The sequence below is a fragment of the Fusarium tjaetaba genome (assembly GCF_013396195.1).
Source record: "Fusarium tjaetaba strain NRRL 66243 chromosome Unknown NRRL66243_c0000037, whole genome shotgun sequence".
Classification (NCBI taxonomy): Eukaryota; Fungi; Ascomycota; class Sordariomycetes; order Hypocreales; family Nectriaceae; genus Fusarium; species Fusarium tjaetaba.
Window position 1 is genome coordinate 22,337 of NW_023501233.1, and position 25,913 is coordinate 48,249.

At 49.8% G+C, this 25,913-nt stretch overlaps 8 protein-coding genes across 8 annotated transcripts; 3 read left to right on the forward strand and 5 right to left on the reverse strand.

The window, feature by feature from the left end:
* Positions 1-2,604: 2,604 nt before the first annotated feature.
* On the forward strand, positions 2,605-6,795 carry FTJAE_2056 (Anucleate primary sterigmata A; the record flags this gene model as incomplete). Its single annotated transcript, XM_037348210.1, has 2 exons — positions 2,605-5,716; positions 5,762-6,795. 2 exons carry the CDS (start codon positions 2,605-2,607, stop codon positions 6,793-6,795), a joined length of 4,146 nt encoding a protein of 1,381 aa, XP_037210800.1.
* Positions 6,796-7,604: 809 nt separating this feature from the next.
* On the forward strand, positions 7,605-8,549 carry FTJAE_2057 (OTU domain protein; the record flags this gene model as incomplete). The annotated part of the gene is made up of 1 exon (XM_037348211.1): positions 7,605-8,549. The coding sequence occupies one exon, from the start codon at positions 7,605-7,607 to the stop codon at positions 8,547-8,549; it is 945 nt and encodes a 314-aa protein (XP_037210801.1).
* A 117-nt stretch (positions 8,550-8,666) lies between these two features.
* On the reverse strand, positions 8,667-9,591 carry FTJAE_2058 (thiol methyltransferase; the record flags this gene model as incomplete). Its single annotated transcript, XM_037348212.1, has 2 exons — positions 8,667-9,014; positions 9,094-9,591. 2 exons carry the CDS (start codon positions 9,589-9,591, stop codon positions 8,667-8,669), a joined length of 846 nt encoding a protein of 281 aa, XP_037210802.1.
* Positions 9,592-10,477: 886 nt separating this feature from the next.
* On the reverse strand, positions 10,478-12,211 carry FTJAE_2059 (uncharacterized protein; the record flags this gene model as incomplete). Its single annotated transcript, XM_037348213.1, has 1 exon — positions 10,478-12,211. The coding sequence occupies one exon, from the start codon at positions 12,209-12,211 to the stop codon at positions 10,478-10,480; it is 1,734 nt and encodes a 577-aa protein (XP_037210803.1).
* Positions 12,212-14,488: 2,277 nt separating this feature from the next.
* FTJAE_2060 (thiol methyltransferase) lies at positions 14,489-14,689 on the reverse strand (the record flags this gene model as incomplete). Its single annotated transcript, XM_037348215.1, has 1 exon — positions 14,489-14,689. One exon carries the CDS (start codon positions 14,687-14,689, stop codon positions 14,489-14,491), a length of 201 nt encoding a protein of 66 aa, XP_037210804.1.
* A 2,984-nt stretch (positions 14,690-17,673) lies between these two features.
* FTJAE_2061 (mitochondrial outer membrane (Sam35)) lies at positions 17,674-18,652 on the forward strand (the record flags this gene model as incomplete). The annotated part of the gene is made up of 3 exons (XM_037348216.1): positions 17,674-17,898; positions 17,959-18,195; positions 18,245-18,652. 3 exons carry the CDS (start codon positions 17,674-17,676, stop codon positions 18,650-18,652), a joined length of 870 nt encoding a protein of 289 aa, XP_037210805.1.
* A 540-nt stretch (positions 18,653-19,192) lies between these two features.
* On the reverse strand, positions 19,193-21,596 carry FTJAE_2062 (RANBPM-like protein; the record flags this gene model as incomplete). The annotated part of the gene is made up of 5 exons (XM_037348217.1): positions 19,193-19,344; positions 19,398-19,886; positions 19,937-20,183; positions 20,239-20,366; positions 20,621-21,596. The coding sequence occupies 5 exons, from the start codon at positions 21,594-21,596 to the stop codon at positions 19,193-19,195; spliced, it is 1,992 nt and encodes a 663-aa protein (XP_037210806.1).
* Positions 21,597-23,852: 2,256 nt separating this feature from the next.
* Positions 23,853-24,733, reverse strand: FTJAE_2063 (MUC1 extracellular alpha-1 4-glucan glucosidase; the record flags this gene model as incomplete). The annotated part of the gene is made up of 2 exons (XM_037348218.1): positions 23,853-24,252; positions 24,309-24,733. 2 exons carry the CDS (start codon positions 24,731-24,733, stop codon positions 23,853-23,855), a joined length of 825 nt encoding a protein of 274 aa, XP_037210807.1.
* Positions 24,734-25,913: the final 1,180 nt, after the last annotated feature.

Here is a 25,913-nt window from a genome sequence, read left to right on the forward strand (position 1 = left end):
AGTGTGGACATCTTGGACTCGAGAAGGTCTGAGTGTGGCCAGGGATCGGATGCGATACAGCTCCGATCAAATACATATGTAGATAACTGCTCACACAGTACTCCGTACCTCCGTAGGATCACCAGCATTCATCATCGATGGGAAGAGAGAAGAGATTGGACATGCAACAGAAAGCGTGGAACTCCTATTCGATCATTGGATGTACCTGGAAATATGCAGGGCCGATATTGCGGCGCCACAGGGGGCCCCTTAGGTCGTGCATTAGCTTTCCCGGGGAGGACTCTTTAGCTCATCATAAAGGGGGGGCCCGACGTTGGCCATGTCTTGATCAATTAGCGGGGTTCAGCGAAATGTGTTAATGAGAAGTTATTATTAGGCGAGAGCAGATGAAATTTCCCTTCCTCTTTGCGATTTGTTGTTTGAGGCTTGAGCTGACTTCTTGTGTAAAACTTGCATCTACGGAGTACCAGTTAAGTGCATTGGGGTCATTTGTACCTACCTACGGAGTCGATTGATGCAGATCACCTTCCTTTCCTTCCATCCATTGACGGCGTTGAAGTTCAATACCGGATCCAGGTACGGAGTACATGCTACGTAGGTAGTACCGCTCCTGCTAAATTGCGTGCCAGTATACCCGGGCAACGTATTCGAGGCAGGTATCGACCTCAGTTTCCAAATTACCTATGGAAGAGCAGAGGCACAGCACTTGGAAGAGAAAGTGAATTCCGATATTAGTAGGCACTACCTACCTTGGTCGTGTCAATTTTCCCTAACGGAAGTGAAATGATCTGATGGAAGGCCTCAGTCATCAAATCCCTCAACGGCCGGCCCCTCCAGGAAATAAACGTTGTTTCAACCTTAGCCCTCAGCTGCATCTCATCAACTTGAAGCACACTCTTCAACAAATCAATTGTCTTCACCTTCTCGTCGTGCTTCTCGGGTCCCAATTTCGTCAGGCAGGCCAGGATGTAAATGTGCCAGTGTAATTGCAGTCAACTGCAGGCTGCAAACCCTGCCCTGCCTAATCACTTTCACAGTCGTCGACCAACGTCGCTACGACGTGCCTGACCAGGATGAATTCTCTTGGGACAACTAAGCTCCATTAGGCCAGGCGACCTGGTAGGGACGGGTCGAATCGAGAGAGGCGTTGATGGGTGTCCACCAGTCTACGGCACGGAATGGCCTAAAGTCAGTTATGAGCAAGACCAGGCTATACCGTTTATGTTTGTTTAAGCTGATGAGAAAAACCACTTGGTACCAGCCTGCCAGGCCTGTTGGTCAACATTGCTTTGGACTTTGCGAGGGACTTTCATCTGAATTATGAGATATTGTTGGAGGTCGACGTTCAAGACTCGATTGCTCACATGTTGTTGGTCTCTGAAACATACACCTCCTTTTCGGCCTCACACCTCTTCCGAATGTATCCCTCCCTCATGAAAGCCTCTACGTTGACACTGTCACCCTCCATCTTCCTCGTCAACCGATTGACTCGGATTGAGTAAGCCTCGTTGACCCTTAATCAAAGACAACCAAGTCCGATTTCTCGGGCTCTGTCTAGAAACTCCACCTCCCGTCGACTACCAAGTGGACCATTCCCTTTTTTGCACAAACTTTGCCAGGCCCCCATGCTTTCGCACCAGCCCGATGCTGGCCTGTCTTGGTGAAAGGCCATGTTCCTTGTTCCCTCACTCGCCGCTGTCACCTGCAAGGCTTTGGTTTCTTGTCGTAAGCCATTGGCCTGGTTCAAGTGAACGCCTCAGAAGTGGACACCCAACAAGGATATGGTCTTCTGCGCCCGCGTGGGCTTTAATCACACATTTGGTCCTGGGGATAACCCGCGTCACTACCACCTCCTACCTTTGGGCTCTTGAGATTCTCGATCATCCATTGAGCATTTCTTATCTCTCCTTCCTCGCCGTCATCCTCGTGTCCTTGTCTTTTGGTTTTTATTAGTTTCTGCTTGTAACTACTCCGGTTCTTCTAACTGCTGGTGCTGGTACTAGCCTATGATATTCTCACTTTCATTCTTTGCACCAACTCAACCCACGTACGCTACTCACATTTCTACGGCCTATCATCAGTCATTGATTGTGCTTGATGCCATGGCATCGCGTTCGTCTCCATGCTTCTGAGTGGGCAACGCGGCTGATTCAAAACGGCAGTTGCTTGCTTGTGCTGTAAGTCAAGACATGTTTTGAGATAGATTGTGGTACTCGGCGCCAGTTTCAAATTCTTCCCGCTGTCGCATGTATTCCTTATCTAATTTTCGAAAATCTATATGTTCATTCGAGTGTATCGAGTATGGGATGACAGACCTTGGCTAATATGTACATTTACAGTGATGGTGAAATCACTTTGCGTGAAAGACAACATTGAGATTATTTCTGTCAATCTTTGAGCGCATTTCCTTCCTGTCACAGACGCTCTTTATTCCATTCCGAGAGAAAACATCTCCAACTGTGCACCGGTTTGCACGCGTGCATCCGCAAGTCGCTTTCTATAGCAGTCTTTGAAAGGGGACTTGAGCACCAATCCACCTTGTTGTGTGAATTCATAGGAGTTTCTGGACGTCGCTAGCTGCAAGGCTACAGCCTTTACTTCATCATGGGTGTCTGGGAAACAGATGACGAGTATTTCAGTGGCCCGGCTGCTACTTCGCTGCCTACACCTTTAGATACTCCCTATCGAACTCCATCGAGAGCATCGAAGAGGTCCCGGCGCTCGGTCACACCACCTGGAAAGGATTCTTCTACAGCCCAGTTACCAAACGAGACAGGTTCCAAGAGATCCTCACGAAATATTCCGACCGACGAAACCATCAGTATTCTCGATCCTCGACGCTTCACACCAACACTTCACGCCAACCTCGTCTCCGAGATATTGTCTCTCCGCCGAGACCAAGAGGAGAAGACCAGGCAGATTGAAACCCTCGAAGCATCTCTTCATGCGGCAAAGGAGGAAAAAGAGTCAGTGAAGCAAAACCTCACTGAAACGAGTAAGGAGAGCAGGTCGCTCAAACGACAACTCTCCCTTCTCGAGGGTGGATCGTCCTCTGCATTAGGAGAACTTGCTCGGGAGAGAGATGAGGCTGTCGACTCTGTCGCTGATGCGAGAAAGCGTCTTGAAGCTGCCCAGAAGAAGATCCGGGTTCAGGAGGAGGATTCACAGCGTGTTCACGAACTATGGGCACATGAGAAGGATAGCTGGGAGGATGAGAGAAGGAAGTTCGAGAGACGCATTCATGTTGCAGAAAGCCGCTTGAAGACTGTGCTTGATGAAGTCGCCGCATATCAACAAGCCCAAATCAACAATGCCCACAGTGGTGCCATTCACGGGACAGGCAACGGCCATGATAGTGAAGTTGAGGAAAGCGGCCGGGAGAACGATGCTGCTAGTGTGAGGACGATGAGTATGACCAACAGCATTCGCTTTTCCATGACAAGCGGCACTGGCATAATGAGGCTGAATGGAAACTCTCTCGCTGACGAGCTCAATTTTGATGACGAGGATGAGCAAAGCGACTTTGACGGCCGGGAAAGCGCCATGTCAAACTACGCAACCTCATTTCACACCCGCAATCTCAGCCGCGACAGTCCAGTGAAAAGGTTCCATGCTCGAAATCAGAGTCTGGAGAGTATTAAGAGAACTGGAAGTGTCACTCGGGGCAGGCTTTTCATGAACCAGTCAGTGCCTGAAGCCCTGGAAGATGAAGAAGACGAGGGGAAAATCGCCTCAGCACCAGTTTCTGTACCAAAGGTTTCATACACTGACACAGGAATCCAATACTCGCCGCCACCTTCACCTAAGCTTCCTCCTGCGAAATCTGCAACACCCGAGCCCCGTGCTCCTGTCAAGTTGCCCGAAGTCGAGTGTTCGCCACGTGGTGATGGTGAGATTGAAGCAAACCAACGTCGGAAGCGTGTTCACCCCCCCCTCAACATCGAGCCAGCAGTAACTCGACGACTCATGGTCTCAAGCTCTGTTCAGACAACGGAAGAGCCATTGCTGCCTCCGACCCCCAAGACTCCCAAATCACCTACTCGGCCACCACCACCGCCGCCAGTACAGCCTCCTGTGATCGACAAACCCTTGATGGTCACATCTTCTACCCAGACCGAAGGCCCACCCATTCGCCCACCACCCGCCATTCCACCTGCTCTACCATCACTCCCCCCTCTTGCAATTCCTAGTATCAGCGTCCACCCTCCTACCAGTCGGCCTACCACACCTAAGGAGCCGAGATTGCCAGTACTTTTCAAAGATTTCAGTTGTCAAGTTGCCCTGCCCTCTTCATCCTCTACATCCGAGGCAGCGGTACAAACAGAAGGCATACAGACTGACAAGCGAATGGCACTCCTCCCACCCCATCTCCAGCCCTCTGCCATTTCCTCCCGGCCTACCTCACCAAACCCAACATCTGGGGTGGAACCAACAAAAAGCTTCACGCCTGTTCCTGGCAATGTCCCACCACGGAACCCGCGTCGACTCAATAGGCAGAGTTTTAGTGATCAGCCTTCCTCGCCCATTTCTCTTGCTGAGGATGACACTCTTCATGATGCTTATCCTGGCAACAACGATGATGGCCCCCTCTCCAGCCAGAGGGCCCCAGTGCGTCGGCCGCATCGTTTTAGTAGCCTCTTCGCTGGCTTTGATGGAGGTAGTTCTGATGAAGCAGACGATTTTGGTGATGTAGACTTGAGTGATTTGGAGTACCGAACTGCATTGTCTGCACCGCGTCCCAAGTCTATTTCAAGTCGTCCTGGTAAGCGCAGCTCAACTGGCACGACTGAAACCTACGGCACGATCCCCACGTCCCCTGAACAGATTACTATGCGACAGGGTCCTCGTGTTACCACAGAAATTCATCACGCTTTTACCACCAAGCCTGGAAGGGGCTTTGAGAAGGGCCCTGCTGCCATGCCATCCAACCGGGCTAGCGTGATGCGCAAAGCTGCGATGATCCAGAATGGAATTGCCAGTCATCAGGGCCAAGGACGGGCGAGGAGTCCAAGTTTACCTGATAACAAAAATCCTCCTCCATTCCCGATCCCCACAAGAGCCAGCTCTAGAAATGTGCCTCCGAGTGCAAGTGCTCCAAGCGATGGTCAAAGAAGTCCAACCCGAGGTGATTTCTTCCAGCGACGTGGATCAGGGCGCGTCTACCGGGCTGGGAGTGTACGAAAGGTCAGGTCTGCCGCTGCATTACCGCGAAACCACAGACATCGTAAGCAAGGCAGTCGATCTTCACCTCCGCTGTCTCCTTCTACTGAGGCCCCTGAGAGCCCAGGCCTGCCTCCGTTGCCTAAGAACGATATTACGACTCCCCGAACTCGGGCTCGACATAGTGGCCAATTTAGGCATCAGCATAAGCTTTCTACCAACACTGATAACACATTCAACACATACAACTCTTTCAACACATACAATACTGGCAATACGCTCAATACTTCCAGCACGGATCCGCCCTCCAACCCGAGCAACCCCCAGAATACGAGTGTAGTCGATGCCATCGCACAGACCATGGTTGGCGAGTGGATGTTCAAATATGTCCGCAGAAGAAAGTCTTTCGGCGTTGCGGAGAGTAACGGCAAGGACGATACCGGCAACGATCGCCACAAACGATGGGTCTGGCTTGCACCCTATGAGAGGGCTATCCTCTGGAGTAGCAAGCAGCCATCCTCTGGCAGCGCCTTGATGGGTAAGGCTGGCCGAAAACGTAAGTTGCTCCCACCAATTCTATGACTGATACTAACAAACACAGTGACTATACAATCTGTTCTCGATGTCAAGGATGATAACGCTCCACCAAAGGGAGTCGCAACAGTGTTCAACCGATCGATTCTTATCTTGACACCACAGAGAGCTCTCAAGTTCACGGCAGATTCTGCTGACCGGCACTATATCTGGTTGACAGCTTTGTCATTCCTTGCACATTCATCACAGGCAGTTCCTGAAAACATCTCTGCACCACCGCCAATACAGCAAACGCCACTGCCAGACTTTGAGGCTCCTCGGCCCAAACTGAAACGGGGTGGAATTAGAGACTCTATCCGTCTTGCCAAAGGCCGAACGGTAGGCCCTCGTGCTGGGCCACCTAGTGTTCCAAGTATCCCAAGTATCCCCAGCGCGCCATCTTCACAACTAGGAGATGTCACTAGTTTTCCTGTCACGGAATCTGTAGGAGGATTCTCAAGTACACACTCTCGAGAAGACTCGAGAGATGCTGCAGAGCCCCCATTCATACCACGTTTCCATGATAGGAACCAAGGAAACCAGGTAAACGTTCACGGACGTAAGAGAAGCAATACAGGCGGCCATGTACCGCCGCCGCTCTCTTTCCGGGGATTTTCTGGACCCATTGGGGGGGTTGGCCATCACCAGTCCACCAATAGTACTGCTGGTAATAGCACTGGAACTGCAGGTTCTTCGGATATCTATCAGTCACAGGCTTCGAGTAACGGAACTTGGGCAATGAGCCAAGCAGGCTCACAGCGAACTTCTGAAGCTTCTTCACGGCCAAGTAACTTCTTCGATGCTATTGGTACTGTGCGAATGGAGGCCTTTATTAGTCCACTGGCATTTTCTCAGTTCAACGACTATCCGGATGAACAGGATGAGTTCCGTCACTCACTTCGCAGACGGAGTAAAGAACAACGAAGACGACAAAGCCGAAGCAGACACCGAGATAGTTACAATTCTCGCAGCACCCGTGCAACACACGATGACTATTACCATGGAAGCAGAACTGCCGGGGAGGAGGACTATTTCCGTGATGATCCCTTCAAGGGATTCTAGCATCCATTTAATTCAGCACAGTAGCCACGACGGCAATATCACTTTCATTTTCTCTCGCTTTCTTGATCATGTTCTTTGGTTATGGCAGAGCTTAACGCAGCATTATACCCTTTTCTGTATAAATTTTGGGATCGGTTAAGAACTGGGCCCCCGCGGACTAGTTCACAATCATTATGTGTGGAGTTTTGGTACTATGTTTCTGCTACATACTTTGTATACATTGAAAACATGGGAAGATGTAGGGGCTGTGGGATCTGGAGGTTGATGTGAGTGAAGTAGATGACATGTCTCAGCAGATATAGTTAACTTGTTGGTATAAAAAAAAGAGACATGTACATCAGTCCGATCTGGTTCAAAGAAACCAGGTTGGTCTTGAAACATAGGTAGATAGATAAAGCTAAAACTGGCATCGCCCATCTTGAGATTGGAGCCTATAATTGATGTGTGACCTTCGATTCGGATCTTTTGCTTCCACGCTTATGGATTCATACGCGATTGAAGTCTTCGTCATAATAATCGACTGACGGTTGAAGACAGGGTTGATAGACAAAATAAATCATAGATGATTGAAGCATTGCCCCACCAGCGAAATTTCCCACTTACTTACCCCGCGACTCATGGGTGTAGTTCTTCAAGCTTCATTATTTTCTCTTTGCTTACCTATTCCCTGGATGCATCGAAGTCAAACAAGGACAGGCTCGCCTTCTTCTCCCCGTCGACTGCGGGACATATCAAACCAGAGTCGATACATACAAACTACCTGAAACTTGCTTTCTGACTTAATTCAGAGCCAGGCTGAAGCCACAGTCATGGCCAGTCCCATGGCAACGGAAACTCTCGAGCAGATCCAGACACGGCATCGTCGTGAGCTCAAGGACCTGCAAGGCCGCATAACGGGAAAAAAGAAGAATGCCACAAAGAAGACGCGCAAAGGCATAAATGACGAATGTGCAGAGATGGAGCGTCAGCTGCGTGAAAAGCAAGCCACCGAGATCGCCGCTTTGAATAACAGCGACGATAACAGCGACGATAACAGCGACGATAACAGCGACGATAACAGCGACGAAGGCGAAAGTGCCGCCGCCGAAGCTCAAACACAGCTCCAGGAAGACACCCTAGTGAAAGAAACCGAGAAGCTCTCTGTCTCAAAACCTGATGAACAACTACAGCAGCAGCCGGGAAAGAAGCGCAATCGTCAGAAGGAGCGGCTTGCCCGACGTGCTGCTGAGCAGGAGGCTGAGGCTCAGCGTGCAGAAGAGGAAGCATCCAGTATGACGAATCACCGAGCCAAGGAGAGCGAGTACATGAAGTCGACGTTTGAGAAGCATGGGCTTGTGGAGAAAGATATCGCGCCCGATGGACATTGTCTATTCTCAGCGGTGGCGGATCAACTCGGCCAGAATGATATTCCCCTCGGAGACAGTGACACCAAGGAACCAGCATACAAGACGGTGCGACGAGTGGCTTCTGAGTATATGTTGGAGCATGGAGACGACTTTGCGCCGTTCCTCGAGGAAGACCTCCAAGACTACGCCCGCAAGATGCGAGATACCGCCGAATGGGGCGGCCAGCTTGAGCTCATGGCGCTGGCACGACAGTATAAAGCGGAGATCCGAGTGGTACAAGATGGGCGCCTTGAGCGTATCGGGGAGGAAGAGGGAGCTGAGTCAGGCAAAACATTATGGTTGGCATACTACAGGCACGGCTACGGCTTGGGAGAGCACTACAACTCTCTCCGAAAGGCACCATCATGAGAAGGATAAGGAGATCACTTTTGTTCTTGTGCATACATCGGCGAAAGATCATATGGTGGTTGTTTGGTATCGAGACGTAAAAAAAAGGAGATTCGGTGACCAGACTATTCGGCTTGGTTATCGACTCCAGACCGAGAGGAAGTCAAGCACAGCGCCATCTGGGCTGATGCCGGCCTTGTGCGTTCGAGTTGGTTTGAGCAGACTCAGTCGATGTAGGGCGTCAGCCCAAGGTTTTGAGCAAGGGTCTTCATGGACGGTACCGTCGTCGTTGTATGCAATTTCTTCGCCAGGAGCTGCTAGGAGGGCCTCATAGAGCTCTGGGGAGACTCCCCATGGGGGACCATTGGCGGACATGGGTTTTGTCGAAGGGAATTCGAGACAAACGAGGCGACCATCATGAGACAGCAGCTCGGTCATGCGCTTGGCCCATTTTGGTCTTGCTTCGCGAGGCAGAGCGCATAGAAACTGTACAGTTAGTTGGCTTGCTGAAAAGTAGAGGCGCCCAGGATATGTATCAACCCCGGGCTTCAAGAAGCGGAATTACCGTATAGTCGTAGATCAGGTCAAACTGGCCATCAGCGCCGGCACCTTTGGCCCAATCTTGCGCAAAGAAGTCACCAGTAATCCAGTGAATATTTCCTTTATCCAACCCATCGACAGGTTTGTATAGACCTTCTGATTCGGCTTGCTTTTGGTTCTTGATAGCCTCCTCCTTTGCAGCAGCACTGAAGTCGAGGCCCCAGACATCATAGCCCCACGAGCTCAGAAGCAGAACATCATGACCACGCCCGCAACCGGGGACTAGAGCCTTCTTCTTTTCGATAGCGCCTACCGAGTCCCGGAGGGGATGGCCGCGATGATCATGATGTTGGGAGGGCGGTACAAGATCGGGTCTTTGAGCGAGGAGGTCGTGAAGGGCAATGGAGGCGGTTCCGCGGTCCCATGGTGTTAAAGCCTCTCTCCAGCAACTATCCCACTTCTCACCCTGCTCCGCGAACGGAACAGTCGAGATGCGGTTCTCCAGAGGGTTTTCGGTAGCCATTGGCGCTTATGAGGGAGAGAGAATACGAAACCGAGACTTTGTGGCGGCGATGGAAGGAAGGCGAAGAATAAATTTGCTCGATCTGGGGAAACAACTCGAGGCCTTAACAAGATAGCGCGCGTTATGAGGTGAGGGGGAGGGTCCTGTCGGCTCGGGATGGATCGATATAAGTTCGGGATAGAACAGGATGGTGGGGTTAACTTAGTAGATAATGACGAAAGAGGGACGTTTGTGGAGAGCTGTGAGAGCTGTGGAGGTGAGCAATCGACATCAGTGATTACAGAAGTGTGTCCTTTGATTGAGGTGAATGATGTAGGTATACAAAGTAGTCGAGATACTGAGGTTGGAGATGAAAAGAGCACAACCAAATCATTTTTCATTTGGTCGCGTGCGTTACTCAAGTTTCGGAAGGACAAGGAGTGAGTGAAACTTTGTACGGGCATCCGGAGTAGTCCCTACCTAAGGTAGGTAGGTAGGCACTCTTCTACGTTAGCGTGTGCGCTAGGTAAAGGCCCTGTATGTAGACATCTCCATGGCTTTACACGCTGGGTACGCTCTAAGGAGTTGCTGTTTCTTATGTATCGTAATGAGTGATATGATTAGCCTGTTCCCTGCTTGGTAAATGACTTGCATGAATAAACCGGTACAAAGGGCACACGTAGGTAGTCAGATCTGTGGTTACACACACTCATGCCCTGTAACGACGCACGACAAAAAGCATATGCAGTAAATCACGAGATACTGAGTAGAGTAATCAGATAAGCGATGCAGCAATTTAATACACAAAAACAAACAAGCAAAGCAATCTACTTAAACAGAACTAATCTATAATACAGATACCCACCTCACCTCACCTCACCTCACCTATTCAGGCATACATACCCAATCAACTCGCTTTCTTAGCATCTGGTTCGACCGACCCCCTGAAGGTCGCCGTGAATTTGGCCCACGAAACCCCCAAAGAACTCCATCCACGAGGTTTCTCAGTGTTGTCACTATCTTGGTCAAGGGCCCCGAGAAGTGCAAAGGGAAATTCATCATCAGTGGCTGAATCCTTGGAGAGTTTGTCCTTCACGGCACCAACGAGTTTTCTGTATTTGTTGCGCCACCCATCTTTGTTCGCCCCCAAGGGTGATTCCCGTCCATTAGAAGCGTCTGCGGATGCGGCGAGTGCTTCTGGCTGGCTTGACGACTCCAAAGCCTGTCGTGATTGTACATTAACCGTAGCCTCAGGTGCCACAGTATGTGGAAACGTCAAAGATTCGGCGTCCGTGATATCGCCTGGGACTCTACAAGACTCTTGATTCCTTTGGAATGACTCGAGGGTGACATTGCACATATTCCTCACCCTGGCTTTCCCTTCGTTCGTGAGCTCTCCCTTCTCCTTCAACTCGTAAGCAGACCCGAGTAAAAAGCCCTCCATGACCTTGACTGTGTTCACGATAGCCTCTTCACTTCCTTCGAACCAATCTTTGTGCCCTTTGCCGCACTTTTTACACTTTTTGACCCGTACATTGATGCCCCTGAGAAACAAGTGCACCAGTCTATGGGCTTTGGGCGCACCGTTGAATAAATGAGGAGACTCATAGATGGGTATGGTCTCGCATGATGCTCCATAGCAGTTGTTGGGCCGCGATAAACTTGTGTTGACAGTAGTAGCGGTCCATCCAATCTTGAACAGATCCTTTTCTTCCTTGTGCTTCAGGACATACACCTTGCCCTTTCCCGCCTGTGCATGCGTGAGAGGCTTCCTTAATTCCATGAGGATGGCGGTTTTATCGCTCAAGGTTCCGTTCCTCTTTAACCCAAGTTCACTAAATTGCGGGTGAGCAAGTCGTGGCTCATCACCCGAGTCATTCTCCAGTATAACTGTATCGTCCACGATGGATTCCACCATATCGGGTTGTTCCGCGGCAACATCTTGCCTGGAATGAATAGGGAGCGACTTTAGAGGTTCTTGGGGTGGTATGTCGTCCACCTTGTTATCTTGCTGACCAACATCAATAGACCTGCCAGAAATCGAATTACTGCCGAGTGCCAATGGGGGATTATATATCGGGCTCTCGTTAGATGTTGACATATCTTCAATCGAAGGGAGAGGGCTGTGATGATTCATCCTGCTGGGGGTACTCAGGATGAAACTGTCAAAGCTGGAAGCCGGGCTTTTTTCTGAGGTTGTTGGTGTGTCATCTTCGACGAGAGGACTTGAGAGAGGTGTACCGTATTCCACAGTAGGCGATTCGAAGACTTGATCCTGAGTCGGTGTACCAGGTAGTGACACTTCAGATGAAGCGTAACCTGAGTTCTTAGTTCGGGACCTTTTCCAGTCACTAAAGCAATCTTTAAGGAAATCGCCCTCATTATGCTTCATGCAGTGAACCCGCGGGAGAAATTCTTGAACCGTCGAATAGAACTCGACCTCGTTCAAAAGTGTTTCCTTTTTCATCAATTCATCCCATATTTTCTTGGCTCCTGGTTCCTTTCTCTTAGTGCCATAGTTGCAATTGGCGGCCTGGCATTTTCTAAAGTTAGGATAGTTGGGATCATCATCAGAAACAGAAAGTTTGACAAGAAGAGTGCTCAGCTCTTTGAACACGGGTCGCTCAGAAAGAGTGGCCATTTTGATTCGAGCAGTTGTGACACTCAAATCGGGATCTCGAGAATGCATTGGTGTGTCTACGGATGGTACGGATGGTCTATTAACTATGGAAAGATGAATGGCTGGGAGCTCTGCTTGCAAGGGGGTTGAAACTGAGTACCAGGATCAAGATACTCAGCCTCGAGAATCATATTGTTGGTTCGACTTGTTATGTTGCGAAGCCATGGTGTGATCATGGTTTATATGCAGTTGGTTGTGTCCTGCAGACGGAAGGATTTCCCCGGGTCAGAATAGGAAATGGACGCACCAAAGCTGAAAAGTGTTGAAACGCCAGGGGCATACATGTCAAGGGTCTCCAACGCTCGAGCCTCGTGAAGACATTATGTATCAGCCTTCCAGATGGCCTTGTCTATCTGTATACCTAGCAGAGTTTCAGTTTATGTAAGGTAGTGTGTGACCTCCACGCTCCTAGCCACCATCTTTGATGAGATGGAGGGTTACAGCAGCACCTGGTCCTTCCGGCAGGGAGATCCAGATAGACACGGAGTTGACCGATACATACTGTAGTCCTGCTGCCTTGTTAGGTCTCTGCTGTGCCGTCCAAGAACCTCAGTCAAGTGCGGGGGGCCTCACGGTGACCAGGCTTGGATAAGAGAAAGGGGAGGAGATAGGGGAACTTTTGAGATAAATCGTGATGCTCTGATATCCCGGTGACTTTGAATTTGCGGCACACGGAGGGGAGTTGCATCGTGATGTCGTTCTAGTTGCAACCTCTTCGCCAGTCGGCCGGCGGCTTGAATCCTGAAGCTGAGCCTGGGTTGGACATTGGCCAACTGCTCCCAAGCTCTGTCCTGTAGCAGGATAACCCAATGTTGAGCGAGCTATGTCGTCTCGAGTGCATGCTTTCAACTGCGCTATTGGCGGTAGTAGACGGAGGCTGAATGTAAGATAGTTACTGGTACTCTGTACTCTGTAATGCTGGTGGCTTTGCTTGAACAGTGGAGCTGACCGGGAGCTGGATATATTCTACCTACTAGAGCCTAGAGGTATGGTACCTTAGAATACCAATCAGTTCACGTGCTTTTTGTTCCGAAAGGGCAGAAAGTGCCGGTAAATGTACCTGCCTCGGAGACACAGGCTAAAGTTCAACACAAATTTGACGTTGTATCACATTTTAATCAAGTACCTAGGGAGACACTGTAAATAGCTGTCTCATCTCGTTGTATCACTGGGAGTATCATCCATACATTGTATTCCAATTATAGCCGTAGCATTTTATTGTATGCAAGATCATGAGTAGTGCTAAAAAAGGAAAACAACCTGCCCGTGGTATATATATCATCACATCCAATCATCCATCTATGTGGTAGCAGTAGTAACATAGAATTGTTCCCGTCGCAGAAGTGGAGAGAGAAAGAAAAGGCAAAGGAAAAAAGAAAAACATAAGAGGTCGTACATGTGCCTCAATTTTTGAACCGAACGCCCGCCATAAAGCCCCCGAATGTTCGCTGTTACAAACGATGTTGAAGAAAAAGAAAAAAAAAGGGGGGGATACATGTGTCAAAAGCAAGAAATGCAATGCAATGCAATGGAGATGCTGTTGATATGACGACAGTCCCTGGAATTGCGTCTTTGTCGGTTGTTTGCAGACAAGAAACCGAGCCGAGGATGGATGGCAGCGTGGCCGATCAGAAGAATGGAGGCTTAAACTTCCTTGGTCGGATAAAAAGCCGTCAATTGCGTCAGCGCCAAACGGAAATACGGTAGCCTCGTCTCGCTGTGGTCCCCGGCCCGACAATCCCACGTTGACTCCAGTAGAAACAGCCGATACTTTGCGTCGGATCAAGGGCCGAATGCAATAGACGATGAATGAGGCCCACTTCATATCCGCGGGTGAGCTAGGCAAGGTGTAGGCAAACCGTTATCGTCGTCGGGAAAACACATGCCGAAAAAGATGCCATCGAACCATTTTCTTTCAACAATGCAAGAAAAGGATTCATCGATAAGGGTTGTCCTGGGTCGAGTTGAGTTGTCAAAAAGACAAAGAATGTGAACAAGGCATTGATGAGGCGTGATTGGTCAAATGCGACAAACCAAACATGCCACAGTCGCACAAATCCCCCCAATGACGGTGTCTCTTGTAGTGATTCGCGGAGCTGAACAGGCTCTTGTTGTCGAGACAGGCATGATTATCGCTTCTGTTTCTGGTTTTTCGTTTTCCTGTCTTGGCCCTTGGGAGAAGGGACAACATGGCCAACATAGGTAGGTAGTTAACCGAAAGAGTGAAAAGTAAGTGCCCTACAGGCCACACTCTTCAAAGTCGCGTATCATGATGGCCATTTGCGCCCGCTTGGCAGCCTCGGCAATGAGTGTGAAGTCTTGGAGAAAGGCGTCGGTTGAAGGACCGTTGCCCTGAGCGGGAGCGGGTTGAGGGACCATCTGTACAGAAGGAGACTGCTGAGCCGAGGAGTTGGAAGTTGAGCTGGAGGGAGCGTCCATTATGATAGATGATGAGATAGTGACGGACAATGTTGGTATAAGCGAGCGAGTCCAGGTGTATGGTGAGAGGGGGGACAGATACGCAAGACAGTATAGTATAGTATAGTATAGTTCAGAGGAGAAGGACGGGGCAGAAGAATGTGGGAATGGGGTAGAATAAGTATCCGTGAGGTTAGGCAGCCAAGAAATTAAAGATACAGTAGCACAGTGACAGTTGATAAACTACTGTATGTGCTGTGTGCGTTGGATGATGTGGAGGTAGGTGGGTGTGCTGTCGGGCCCTGGCCTGGATATATGCTTATGACCGCAACGGTAGGTAGAGGTACCTATTGCGTGGGGTAAAATGACGGGATGTCACTCTCTTGTCACCCTCTGGTCTGTTCTCAAGAATAGGTATGTAATGTATGTATGTACTGTAGGTAACGACTTGTTTCGCACGCTTGCTGCCACCTTTTTTTCCTGCAGGGTGACGTTCCGGTAATGGCTGTAGACTCTGGAAGTTGGCACGGGTGGTGACGTTCTTGAGGAATCCCAACCTAAAGGTTTGATTTTAGGTGTGGTTGGTGTATGTATGTATTAGGCTGATGCCGCAAACAGTTGGGTGTGCTGAAGACCCGCTCGTCAGGAGCTGGCCTCTTATTCTGGCTGCGCTACAGAACAATAAAGGGCCGAGTGTCTGGGGACAGGATGCAAATCAAATCAAATGGTGAACGGAGACGGAGACGGAGACGCCGAAGTGTGGAGGAGGCAGCGAGATCATATTGAGAGGCTCAAGAATTTACGAGTACTTGGGTATTGATTAGGTATAACGGTGGAAGATGCCGCCCGCAGTCAGATCAACTGAAGCCGATGAAACCAAGATAGTCCGGCCAGGGTAAGGTATCAAATGGATTGGATGGATCATGGCACCAATTGTTCACTTCATTTACATTTATCCGCAAGTACCGACCGACCGTCTTCGTCCACACAGTAACACTGACAAAAAGCCCCAAGGTTACATGCAGCAGTAGACAACTGTTCTGTTCCTAGATCCTAACTTAGGTAGATAATAATCGCGCGGCGGGGCAGAATATGGAACCGAGAGAAAACAAAAAGAAGTCTTCTCTGCATTACCGCAACTCGAACTCGGCCTTATGCCCGGCAGCTAACCAGAGCTAGGAACTGGGGTCTAATCTACCTACTATACCTTATGGATATCATGTCCCAGTGGATCTGGGGTGCAAGTGGGAGGGAGATGTGGGATCTCAGACCCGACTTTTTTTTCTTCTTCTTCTTTTTTTCTCTCTCCCTTTACTTCCTCCTGGTCGATTTGCCTTGTCATTGGAGCATTGGAGTCTACTTTTGGTTCAACAAGTGGAAACCACTAAGAGACCCTGAAAAAGACCGAGAGAAACCCATAAACTAATGCGAATAATAACAAGACGCTACTGTACTGTATGTAGTAGCATCATGACACCGCATGAGATTGGATCGAGCCCTACGTGCATTATTGTCGCCGCACGGCGGGCATCCTGCTCCGCTTAGACGCTCACCGCTCGTCTCATTGCTTGCTGCCTCTCCTCTCTTCTCTTCTTTTTAGCCGTGATGTGTTATAACCTCCTCGGCTCGGCATCTGTTTCAATTATTCGTACAAGCGCCCACCAATCATTGGACCCTTGGACACTGATAGCGTGGGGTGTGTCTTGTGTCCCCCAAACCCCAATCTCTGGAAATCGAGACAATATTGGCTGGCTTAATACCAAGCTCTGTGCAACTTCTCCAGTGATAAGCAGGATCGTCAGGAATAAGAGGTCATGTTATGGAAAGAGTATTCTATAGTGCGATAACCCCATATATCTTATTCAGGGACTGCTTTTATAAAGTATTGATCTGCAGTGTTACCTCATTCTGCCTGCATATTTCATGCAGGTTGTTTGTACTCAGTCAGGAACAAATAAGGTGATTCAAGCAATCATCTCACAACATCTAACCGGTCCTTCCAGCCTATCTGGAATCATCTGCCCAACACCAAAACAGCTTGAGAATAATTTCTCCTAACTGAGCCTCTCATGACCCTACTCTTTAGCGAGCCTCAGTCCGAGATAAGGGTCCGTCCGCATCAGAACCACTACAGTAGTACTCCGTACATACAGTCTAGCTCAAGCCCGGGTTCTTTCGGAATTGGGTTTTCAGTTGGTGCGCTTGGCTCTCATAGTGGAGATCCCGAACTTTCCCCTACCTTAGGTAGGTTAGTAGTTGGAACCAGAAAAATCACGACAGGGATGCTGGGGAATCTGCCCACTATGAACCAATTCTCCATTTTGCGCGGCTCTGTCGGACATCATTCACCGATGCTGCCACTTCGTCTGCCCTGCCTCGGGCCTCTGATCCGTCAGGTCTGGCCTGCGAAATAAAACGTCAGCCCAGAATCCAAGTGTTAGTGTAGAGGTGGATATCTCAAACCCTTGATAGAGCCGCTCTTGCGGAGCCAGTATTGAACCGCAGTTGACCACCTTGTTATACTACCTCCAGAGGTGTGAGGTGTACAGTAGTGTCCGAGGCGCCTCGACAAGCCGCCTCAAGCGGATTAAAGGATATTGCACCCGCTGTTGAGACCTCGGTCCTCATATGATGCCGTAATTTGACGCAAGCTCATGAATCGTGGACGGGATCTTCATCCTATATCGTACATCATGACATAACCACGTTCTGGTTTTACGGGGTATTTTACACTACCAGTTTGCATCATGAATCAACATGACAGGTGAAAAGGCAATTCCAAGCCACTATGAGATTACTCCGTATCGTCGCAAAGAGGAAGGGAACCGATTTATTGGTTCTTCTCTGTTGATTGTTTCATCATTCCGGGGAAAGATACGTACTCCCGAACCGGAGTTTTGCCCGCCGCGCCGATCCGTCCTCCGGCGTAGCTAAAGCTTCAACCTCCAACCACAACCCAAAAAACACAAAAGCCTACCAAGACGGCCAACGATCCCGGATTCGCCATGACGTCTACCGTCGACTCTCCACAGTCGAATCGCTGGTTTGTCGTCCCGCGCCCCATTCGAAATCTATTCAACCATTTCCCCCTTCACGTATACAGCCCCGAAGAGCTCCCCGCAAGGTCCCCCGCCATCGTGCGCCAACGACCGGCCCTATATGTTTTTGTGGCAGATGAAGATGCTTTGACAGGGAAGCCGAGCTATAATCCTTCATGTCTGAAGTGGCAGGTGTGTTTATGGTGAGGGACACGAGTCGATAGAGGCATTGTGCTAATGCTATCTCGACAGACTGTGTTGAGAATCGCTGGTATTGATTTCGATATCGTACCTTCGAATAACCACGCCTCGCCCTCAGGCGCATTGCCTTTTCTCCTGCCACTGGCGTCGCAAGCCTCGAAACCCCTAACTGGCGAAAAGATTCACAAATACGTGCGCGAGCACGCTGTGCATGAGCTGTCCAACATCACATCACCCCGCCTTGAAGCCTACCAAGCTCTCCTGACACAAAATATACGACCAGCTTGGGTATATACATCACCGTCATATAATTGGAATACATACTAACATGGTATAGCTATATGCTCTCTACCTCCTACCCGCCAATGCTCCTCTCCTCAAAAGTCTCTACCTTCCTTCCTCGATGCTCCTTCGCGCGCCTCTCCATCAGACACTCCACGCCGCGGCCACTTCCGAAATACTCAAGACAACACGACGTGCGACTATCTCACCGTCACAACTTCTAGCCGACGCCACAACTGCCCTGCGAGCACTATCATCCCTACTAGGAGAGGATAAATGGTTCTTTGGTGCTCATGGGCCCGGCTTGTTTGATGCAGACGTGTTTGCATACACCTATCTGATAGATGATAACGCTCTTGCTTGGCAGGACAAGTCATTGAGCCAATGCTTGGGAGGACTAGATAATTTGAAGAGGCACAAGGAACGGCTATACAAAAAGTGCTGGGGAGTGGACACATTGTGAAGCTATCAGGATGCCCATTATCTGGGAGGATAGTTTCATCCCATCGTCGTAGAGAAGACGAGAGACGTGCTGTATAAATATGTACTATATATATCACAAAGGAATTGGCAAGGGAAAATAGATACGGCCAAGTAGCCAGCTTAGAATCCGGTGCCTGGATGCATTTGCGGAAAACCGATTTATCACTGATGGTCGACATTGGTCTTATCTATGTGCCGGGCATTGTACAACCCGCCGTTCTTTGCCTGCAAGAGGGGAGTTGTTGACCTATTATCCATGAAGCCACCCCCAAGCTCTTCACCCGTCTATAAGAGTTCATCAGGAACACAGAACCTCCATACGAAATGCGTTGTATCGACAAAGTGCCACTCTCACACGAGCACAGTATCTTACAGGCTCGTGTGGTAAGAAGTAAGCAGAAACAGAAAGCAAGAGAAACTCCATACTCATAGCATTACCCTGTAGAACGCCGATGACCATAAAACCCCAAGAATGTAAGCTGATAATGAGGCAAAAGAAGACATGTCGGCGAGGCTGGAATCAGTGTTGTGGAGGTTGTGGAATTCCCTTCAAGACATCATTCACTGAAGCAAATGCTCCCTCGCCACCGTCTTGGCGAAGGTCTTCGAGGAGCACGCTGGTCTGAGCATATACTTTCTCTAATGCTGCTCGAGACGATTTGCCCAGAGATACTGCTTGTTCGTTAGCATTGTCAACAACTGATATGTTCCTTTGTTCGACTTACGTAGAATGGCCGAGTTTAGTTCCTCTGCAACAGTAACTCTGCCGTTCCTATCCAAGAGGTGGCTGACTTGAGGCACCTTGAGTGGGTTTTCATATGCCAACAATGCCCAAATCTCAGTAAGTGCCTTGCTGACTTCTACCCGAGGGTCATTGACGTATTGTTCCTGGAGTGTCCGTCCGTACTCCAGCATATTGCGCTCAAGCTCTGCAACCACGGTCTTATTCTCACCACCATCGGCATCTCTTGAAGTATTTTCGCTGCCATTAAGATCGAGGTCCATGTTCTGAGGGGCGGGGTTGTTAACATGTCCATTACCCATGGTCTCATTGCGCATGTTGAGCTGGGCCGCCTTTCGCACCAACTCGATAAACTTGCGACATTGCAATCTGAAATAAACTTGCTCGTTATCCTTTAGAACGTGGGGATAGTATGCATTCGTGTACTTGAGCGCCCTGTCAATATCCCCTTCGAGGATTGCACGCCGAATCCCTGTGTCGTGGTCAGAAGTAGGACAAGGCAACAAGAAAGTGTGATCTTACGTTGGCGATTATTTGCGTCTTCATCATCTCTAATACTAACACCCTCGACCTTGACTCCGGGATCAAGACTTAGAGCTTCTTTTTGCTTCTTCATGTCTTCTGCAAAAGCCCGAGCTGTACCCACGTAGCCATCATGTTGGAGGAACTGGAGAACAAGTGCCTGGATTACATCGGTTTCGCTCATGTTTGGGACGAGACTTGATGTGTCTGTAGCTTGGATATCTTTCTGTACTCTGTCACGTTCTTCCTAGAAGGGCATTAATTATGCATCGTGTTGTATGTGGGGTGTTGCACAGGCCTACCCGCATCATATCGTCGATGTTATACACAAAAGGGGTTTGTCCAAAATTGACTCGGATAGACTCGCCGGGCTTCTTGAGGCTAATCGCTGGGTATAGCCTACCTCTGTTGACATCGTTGAATGCCGTGACTATTGCTTGTTAGCGAGGGACGCAAGAAGAGCTGCCTCAGGGAGCAAGAAAACTGAGGACCCGTATCCTGGGTGATGAGAGATTTGAGTAAGTCCAGTGCAGATGTAGATGCTCATCTCTTAGGATGATGGCAATCCTAACCCATACAGATTTAGGATGGGCTTGAGAGGCCTTTAGGCCGGTCTCTTCGTCCCCTAGGATAGAGGTCCCAAGTTTTCTTACTTCTCCGGGCTGTTGGTGTGCATACACATACTCAGCTTAACTCCATTTTTGGTGAAGAAGGCGGTGTTGTCCCTGAAATTCACACCACATCCAATCACGTCATATGCGTTGTATCCAGGGCCGTAGTGTCTTCCTATATTTGATCCTGTGAAACATCGCCCGTCGTCGCCGTGATAGCCCCAGGCCTCGGGTTCCCAGCCAATGGGCCGCGACAGACTGACGTTCTTGGTTGCAAACCCAATACCTATAGTCGCATCGTCGCGTTTAGCTGTTGCTATTTGCACCTCGAAATAATAGATTCCGCACTGGGGGGGCATGTAGTGGTCGGCGCGGACTGCACAAGCCATGTGGTCTTGGTCGTGCTGATTTTTAGGTCCGATGTACTTCACAGTCCAGCCGTCAGCTTGGATCTCAATACCTCCCCACTGATCATCCTTGTTCCATTTTGTTGGCAAAGGTGCTAGGTCATCATCCTCCTCAAAGGCCGGGGGGCGCTCTATAACAGTATGCGACATGCCTCGATGCGAACCCGGGGGCAAGGGATGCTGATTGAACGTAGCGGAGTGCTGGGATAAACCATTCGCTGGAGTCGAGTCGCGGCGGGACTGAACTTTAGCTTGGTGTGCCTCTCGGAGCTTCTGGACGTATGTCGAGTTCTCGAGATAAGATGGGACAAAGAACGTCTCATTCTCGTTCTTGGAATTATTATCAGCTGCGCCGGATTCCACAAGCATGTTAAAGGCTCGTGAGAAGGACGGTAGGCCAGTTCTCTGAGCGTTCGTCTCCATCCCAACAGTTTCCATGACAGTATTCGTCGGTTCGGGGCCCAGAAAGTTGAGCTCGCCGGATGCACTGAATATCGAAGTACGGGCAGGATGTGTATAAAAGTTGGGAGTATTGGCGATAGATGAGTTATGCGGAGGAAAGAAATGAGCGTGGCGAGTAGATGGCGAAGCTGGTTCGGGACGAGCAGACGAGCGAGAAGCTTGGTGAAGGGGACTTGCCATGTCCACGACAAGCAGAAACGAAACAGCCTGGCTATCACCTAAGGTACCTTGGTAGTAAGACACCCGACAGCAAGGGCAGGTGAGTTAACTGCCAGGTGAAGCCCTAGGATGGGTTCCAGCACAGGCGTGTAGTGGGGGTGCGAGCTATAGCGTAGTCGGAAACAGTCGTAACAGTCGCCTGGGAGGTGGTAGCACGAGCTTCTCGGATGTATCGACAAATTACCGGCGAGGCTGACAAAGCGGAGCAGAAGCGAAATAAATAGATAAATAAGAGCAATAGACTCAAGTGGTCTTGCAGTTGGGAGAACAAGTCGACTTGTGTACTATAGCGGTGGGTAGTTGTAGGAGAAGACGAGTGGATGGAGGTGGTGATGGTGATGGCGATGGACGGGGCGGGTAGAGGTGGAGGTGGTTCCCGTCAGAACAACAGCGCGTCACCGTTACCACTCACTAACTCCTATGTTAGTTAGCAGCTATAGAGACGCAGGTTAAAAAAAGAGGAATGAAAGTAGGATACGAATGTATTTGAAGTAAGAATGGCTCGTCAATTAGCCATTGTTAATGTTAGCACTCAACATGAATCGAGTCTGGCTTGACGAGAAACGCCGACAGTTACTGTACGTATCACATCACTCATCATGGCTACCAACTTGCGCTATCTATCACGAGGGTCACTCTTCTCCCCCAGCGGGTTTAGTCTTTAGTACCTCCCGTCCTGCCTGGCCTGACCTGACTTGACCTTGTCTGTTAAGCTTTCACCTAGCAAACAGCTGCATCAACTTAACAGTGGAGGCCCAGCTTCCCCGCTGCCGGGCCGGATCCCTTCTAACCTGCCCGGGCTGCATTGCTCCAGGTCCCCATGCAAATGGAATCGCCCCAACATAGCCAAAAGCTGAGGCGTAATAATGGGCGATAGCACGATGGCCCATGGTTCTGTGCCTCTTTCTTTTAGTGCCTTTCCGTGTTCTGAAAAGAAAAAAAGAAACATTTGAGTGATCAAAGTACATGTAGCAATAGCTACACCAACCCTGCCCTGGTGCAGAAACAAGTTTGAGGTTTCCTCGCTTATAAGTTGGCGAGGTTATTTGCTGACTTATTCCGATACCTCCAATGAGCATCTCCATCTCGATATGGATATTCCAGGTTGGTTTGGGTTTCGGTTTCAAACCTGTTCGCTCAAGCCCCTCCAGGCATCGTTCATAAGCCACCATTTTTATCCTAAAAGCAAGATCCTCGGATGAACCGCAAATCACAAAGAAAAATAAGTCAAATATCAATTAAAATTCTGGGCAATACAGTTACACTTCGATCCCCAGGCATGAAAGTCACGGGACGGCTCTGGCTCCGATGACTAAGCTTTGTGAGCTCCCTACGACCACACCACAACATCAAGACATGACCCCGATGAGAAAGACGAACCAAAATGTATCCACAGTTTGGCCATTGGGCCATCTCAACCCCCGAAAACTCTTCCCCGACCGCTGGATTTGAGAATTCCCTCATGTTAGAGATCATTCCTCGTCGGAACAGGCGATAAAATGAAGACATGTGACTGTGGCTCCGACATTGCGATGATTTATATTACCTGATGAGAACGCTTGGGGAATCATTTTTGACGTGAAGAGCTTTCTACGACGTCCACTTGGATTTATCGCAAGATGGCATCTGCGCTGCGTCAGCTTCTTTTAGACCTACGTGGCGCGTAATCTCAAGGGGTGAGCCATTAACGACTGAAGTTATTGACACTATTTAGGTAGGCTGTGACAAGACAATATTCGTAGCAAACAACGGATTAGCGCCCGTCTTTCAAGCTACGGGCGCATGTACAAGTATGGCAGAATGACAGACAGCATAGATAGAATTTATTCTTAAAGAACAAATATTTGATTGCTCATTTCAGAGAATTACCAGAGTATAGGTATCTAACATTGCCCCATCGTAACAGTAATTATACATCAAATATATGCTCCGCCAGCCCTGGTACGGTTCAATGCCAATCCTTTTCCACAGCGTTCCATCCTCGCTGTTCCATAACGCCCAGCGACACCAGCGTCGCTTTTTGGTGAAAGAAAAAACATAAAAAGATTTCGAATGAATGAACGGTCATGCTCTGTCTGAAAGCATCTCAGTCTCACTGACAGGCCAAGAATGAGTCGTCTGCCAACCTAGAACGCCCGCAGTATCTCGCGCTGTAAAACATTCTCTGGTATCAGAGCAAAAAGAAAAGAAAAATAGGTAGCATCGTAGCGTGCGTTTTTATGAAGCGGCGGCAATAGCAAGAGGTGCCGGCGACGAGGCGTGGTTGCTGGGCGCACTTTGCATCTCCACGTCATTAACAGTATTGCTATTGCTAGCACTGTTGCTCTCGTGGCCGTTTTCTTTATTCTCCTTACTGCTGCCCTCGGCTGATGCAGCAGTAGAGTCCTCAGCGCTGGATTCGGGAGCCTTCTTTTGAGGTGCCACCCAGCGAGGGATCTCCCATGCCACACCAGTGAAGCTCTTGAGTTGGAACCCTCCCTTGGCCCATCGGCGACAGGGTTTGCCTGAGCGATCTAGAGCGCGAAGTCCGGCGTTGATAGCTCCTTGATTCGCTTTGGGCCCAAGCTTGTGACCTCCGGCAGGCTTAGAACCTGAGTGATCGATCGTTCCGTCCTCCCTAGGAGTAGTGGTCAGTCCAATGTTCAAATATGTGTGGGGGCTGCAAAAACTTACAGACGGGGCTTCTTCTTGGGGCCAGGCTTTCCTCGAGGCTTGGGGACACCATCTATTGTACCGTTGGCGCCAGCGGCAGATCGCTTGACGCCCTTCTTCTTCGCTCCATCGGTAGGCGGTCCCATGGCCGACGGGGCCGGTGTCCCGTCGGCGGGAGTTGCGTCAGGAACAGGAGTGGCGGCGTTGGAGTCTGAAGCATTGTCGCCATTCGTATTGCTGGCTGGTGGTTGCGAGCCAGAAGCGGACACGGCATCGGTAGATGAGTCGGTGTTGGCTTTCAAGTCCTTGGGGGGAGATTCTTCCTTGATAGAGTCGGGCGCGAGCAGAGCACGCAGCTTGTCGGGCGACACCTTGCGAGTAACAATCAAGCTGGCCTTGGTGCTGGACTTGCGTCGCGCGTCGGCGGATTTGACTGGAGGAGCCATGGTGCTGAGGGAGGTCGATGTCACAAAGAGCTGATGGCGATGGTATAGTCTAGGGAGGGTTGTCTGATGAAAAGGTGATGTGTGGTGATGATTGAAGATTTTTGCAAGCGGCGAAGGATAGTGGAAGAAGGTTAGGGAAAGGAGCAGGATTTGAGAATGGACTGGTGACGGGAGAGGCGGCAAATAACCAAAGGCCCGGTGGTGATCCCGTGGTGGACAAGACGTGGTCAGGGGTGGTGGGCTTTTGGGGCTTGCGTGGAGCGAGTCTTAGTAGTAGTAGTGGGAGATTTATTAGGAGGAGCTGAGTTGCGATCACAGACGCAAGTTGCAGGTCGGTTTGTCACTCATTCAGCCTGGCTGGTGCCGGGTCAGGATTGATTTCAGGGTGGTGATGATGGGTTTGCGGTGGTGAAAAGTGGATGGAAATGAAAGTAATGGAACAGAGGGCAAAAGCCTTGTCTTGTGCGGTTGGGGTCTTGGTATTGTTGTCATTTTTGACTCTGGTGCTGGGGCCGAAGGCGGCGCACAAGGAGAGGAAAAATCGGTTGGGTTGGGTTGGTTTGATTTCCCGCGTTTCTTCACACTCAGAGCAGCAGGAGCGAGAGCAAGTGGCAGTGGCAGACGAACAAACTTGGGGATTTCAGGCCCAGGTTCCAGCCCGTCTCCTCTGTTACCAGATGGGGCTTAGTGCCACTTCTGCCGCATGGCAGGGGTACCGCTACTTTCCAGCCAATCAAGGCCCCGGTATGTCTTTAATCTCTCTCAAAGCAGCGCCTCGACTTCTATTGTTTTTCCACTCCTCCTGGGCGACTGAGCGAACTCAGCGACCAAAAGCTCGTTTCAATCGAGCTCCCACGGTCACTTCATCGCCTTCAGCCCCCGAGTTGTCCCTGTAATCCATCAGCGATGGTCACCACGTATTTTAACCGCCAGAGAGGCACGGATTTCATTGCCTCACCTTGTCAATAGCCATTTGATCGCTAAATATACACAAGACTTTTCACGGCTTCATGTCGCGATGCTCTGTAATGGTCACCATGACCCTGATCAATATTCACATATATTGAAATATCGATGAAACCGACAAAACTCACCTCAACCAACTCGTAGAACACTGTAACTTCCATCCGACCCTTTTTATGCCCCTTAATCAGTTGCATTTTCGTGATAGCCCTCCCTT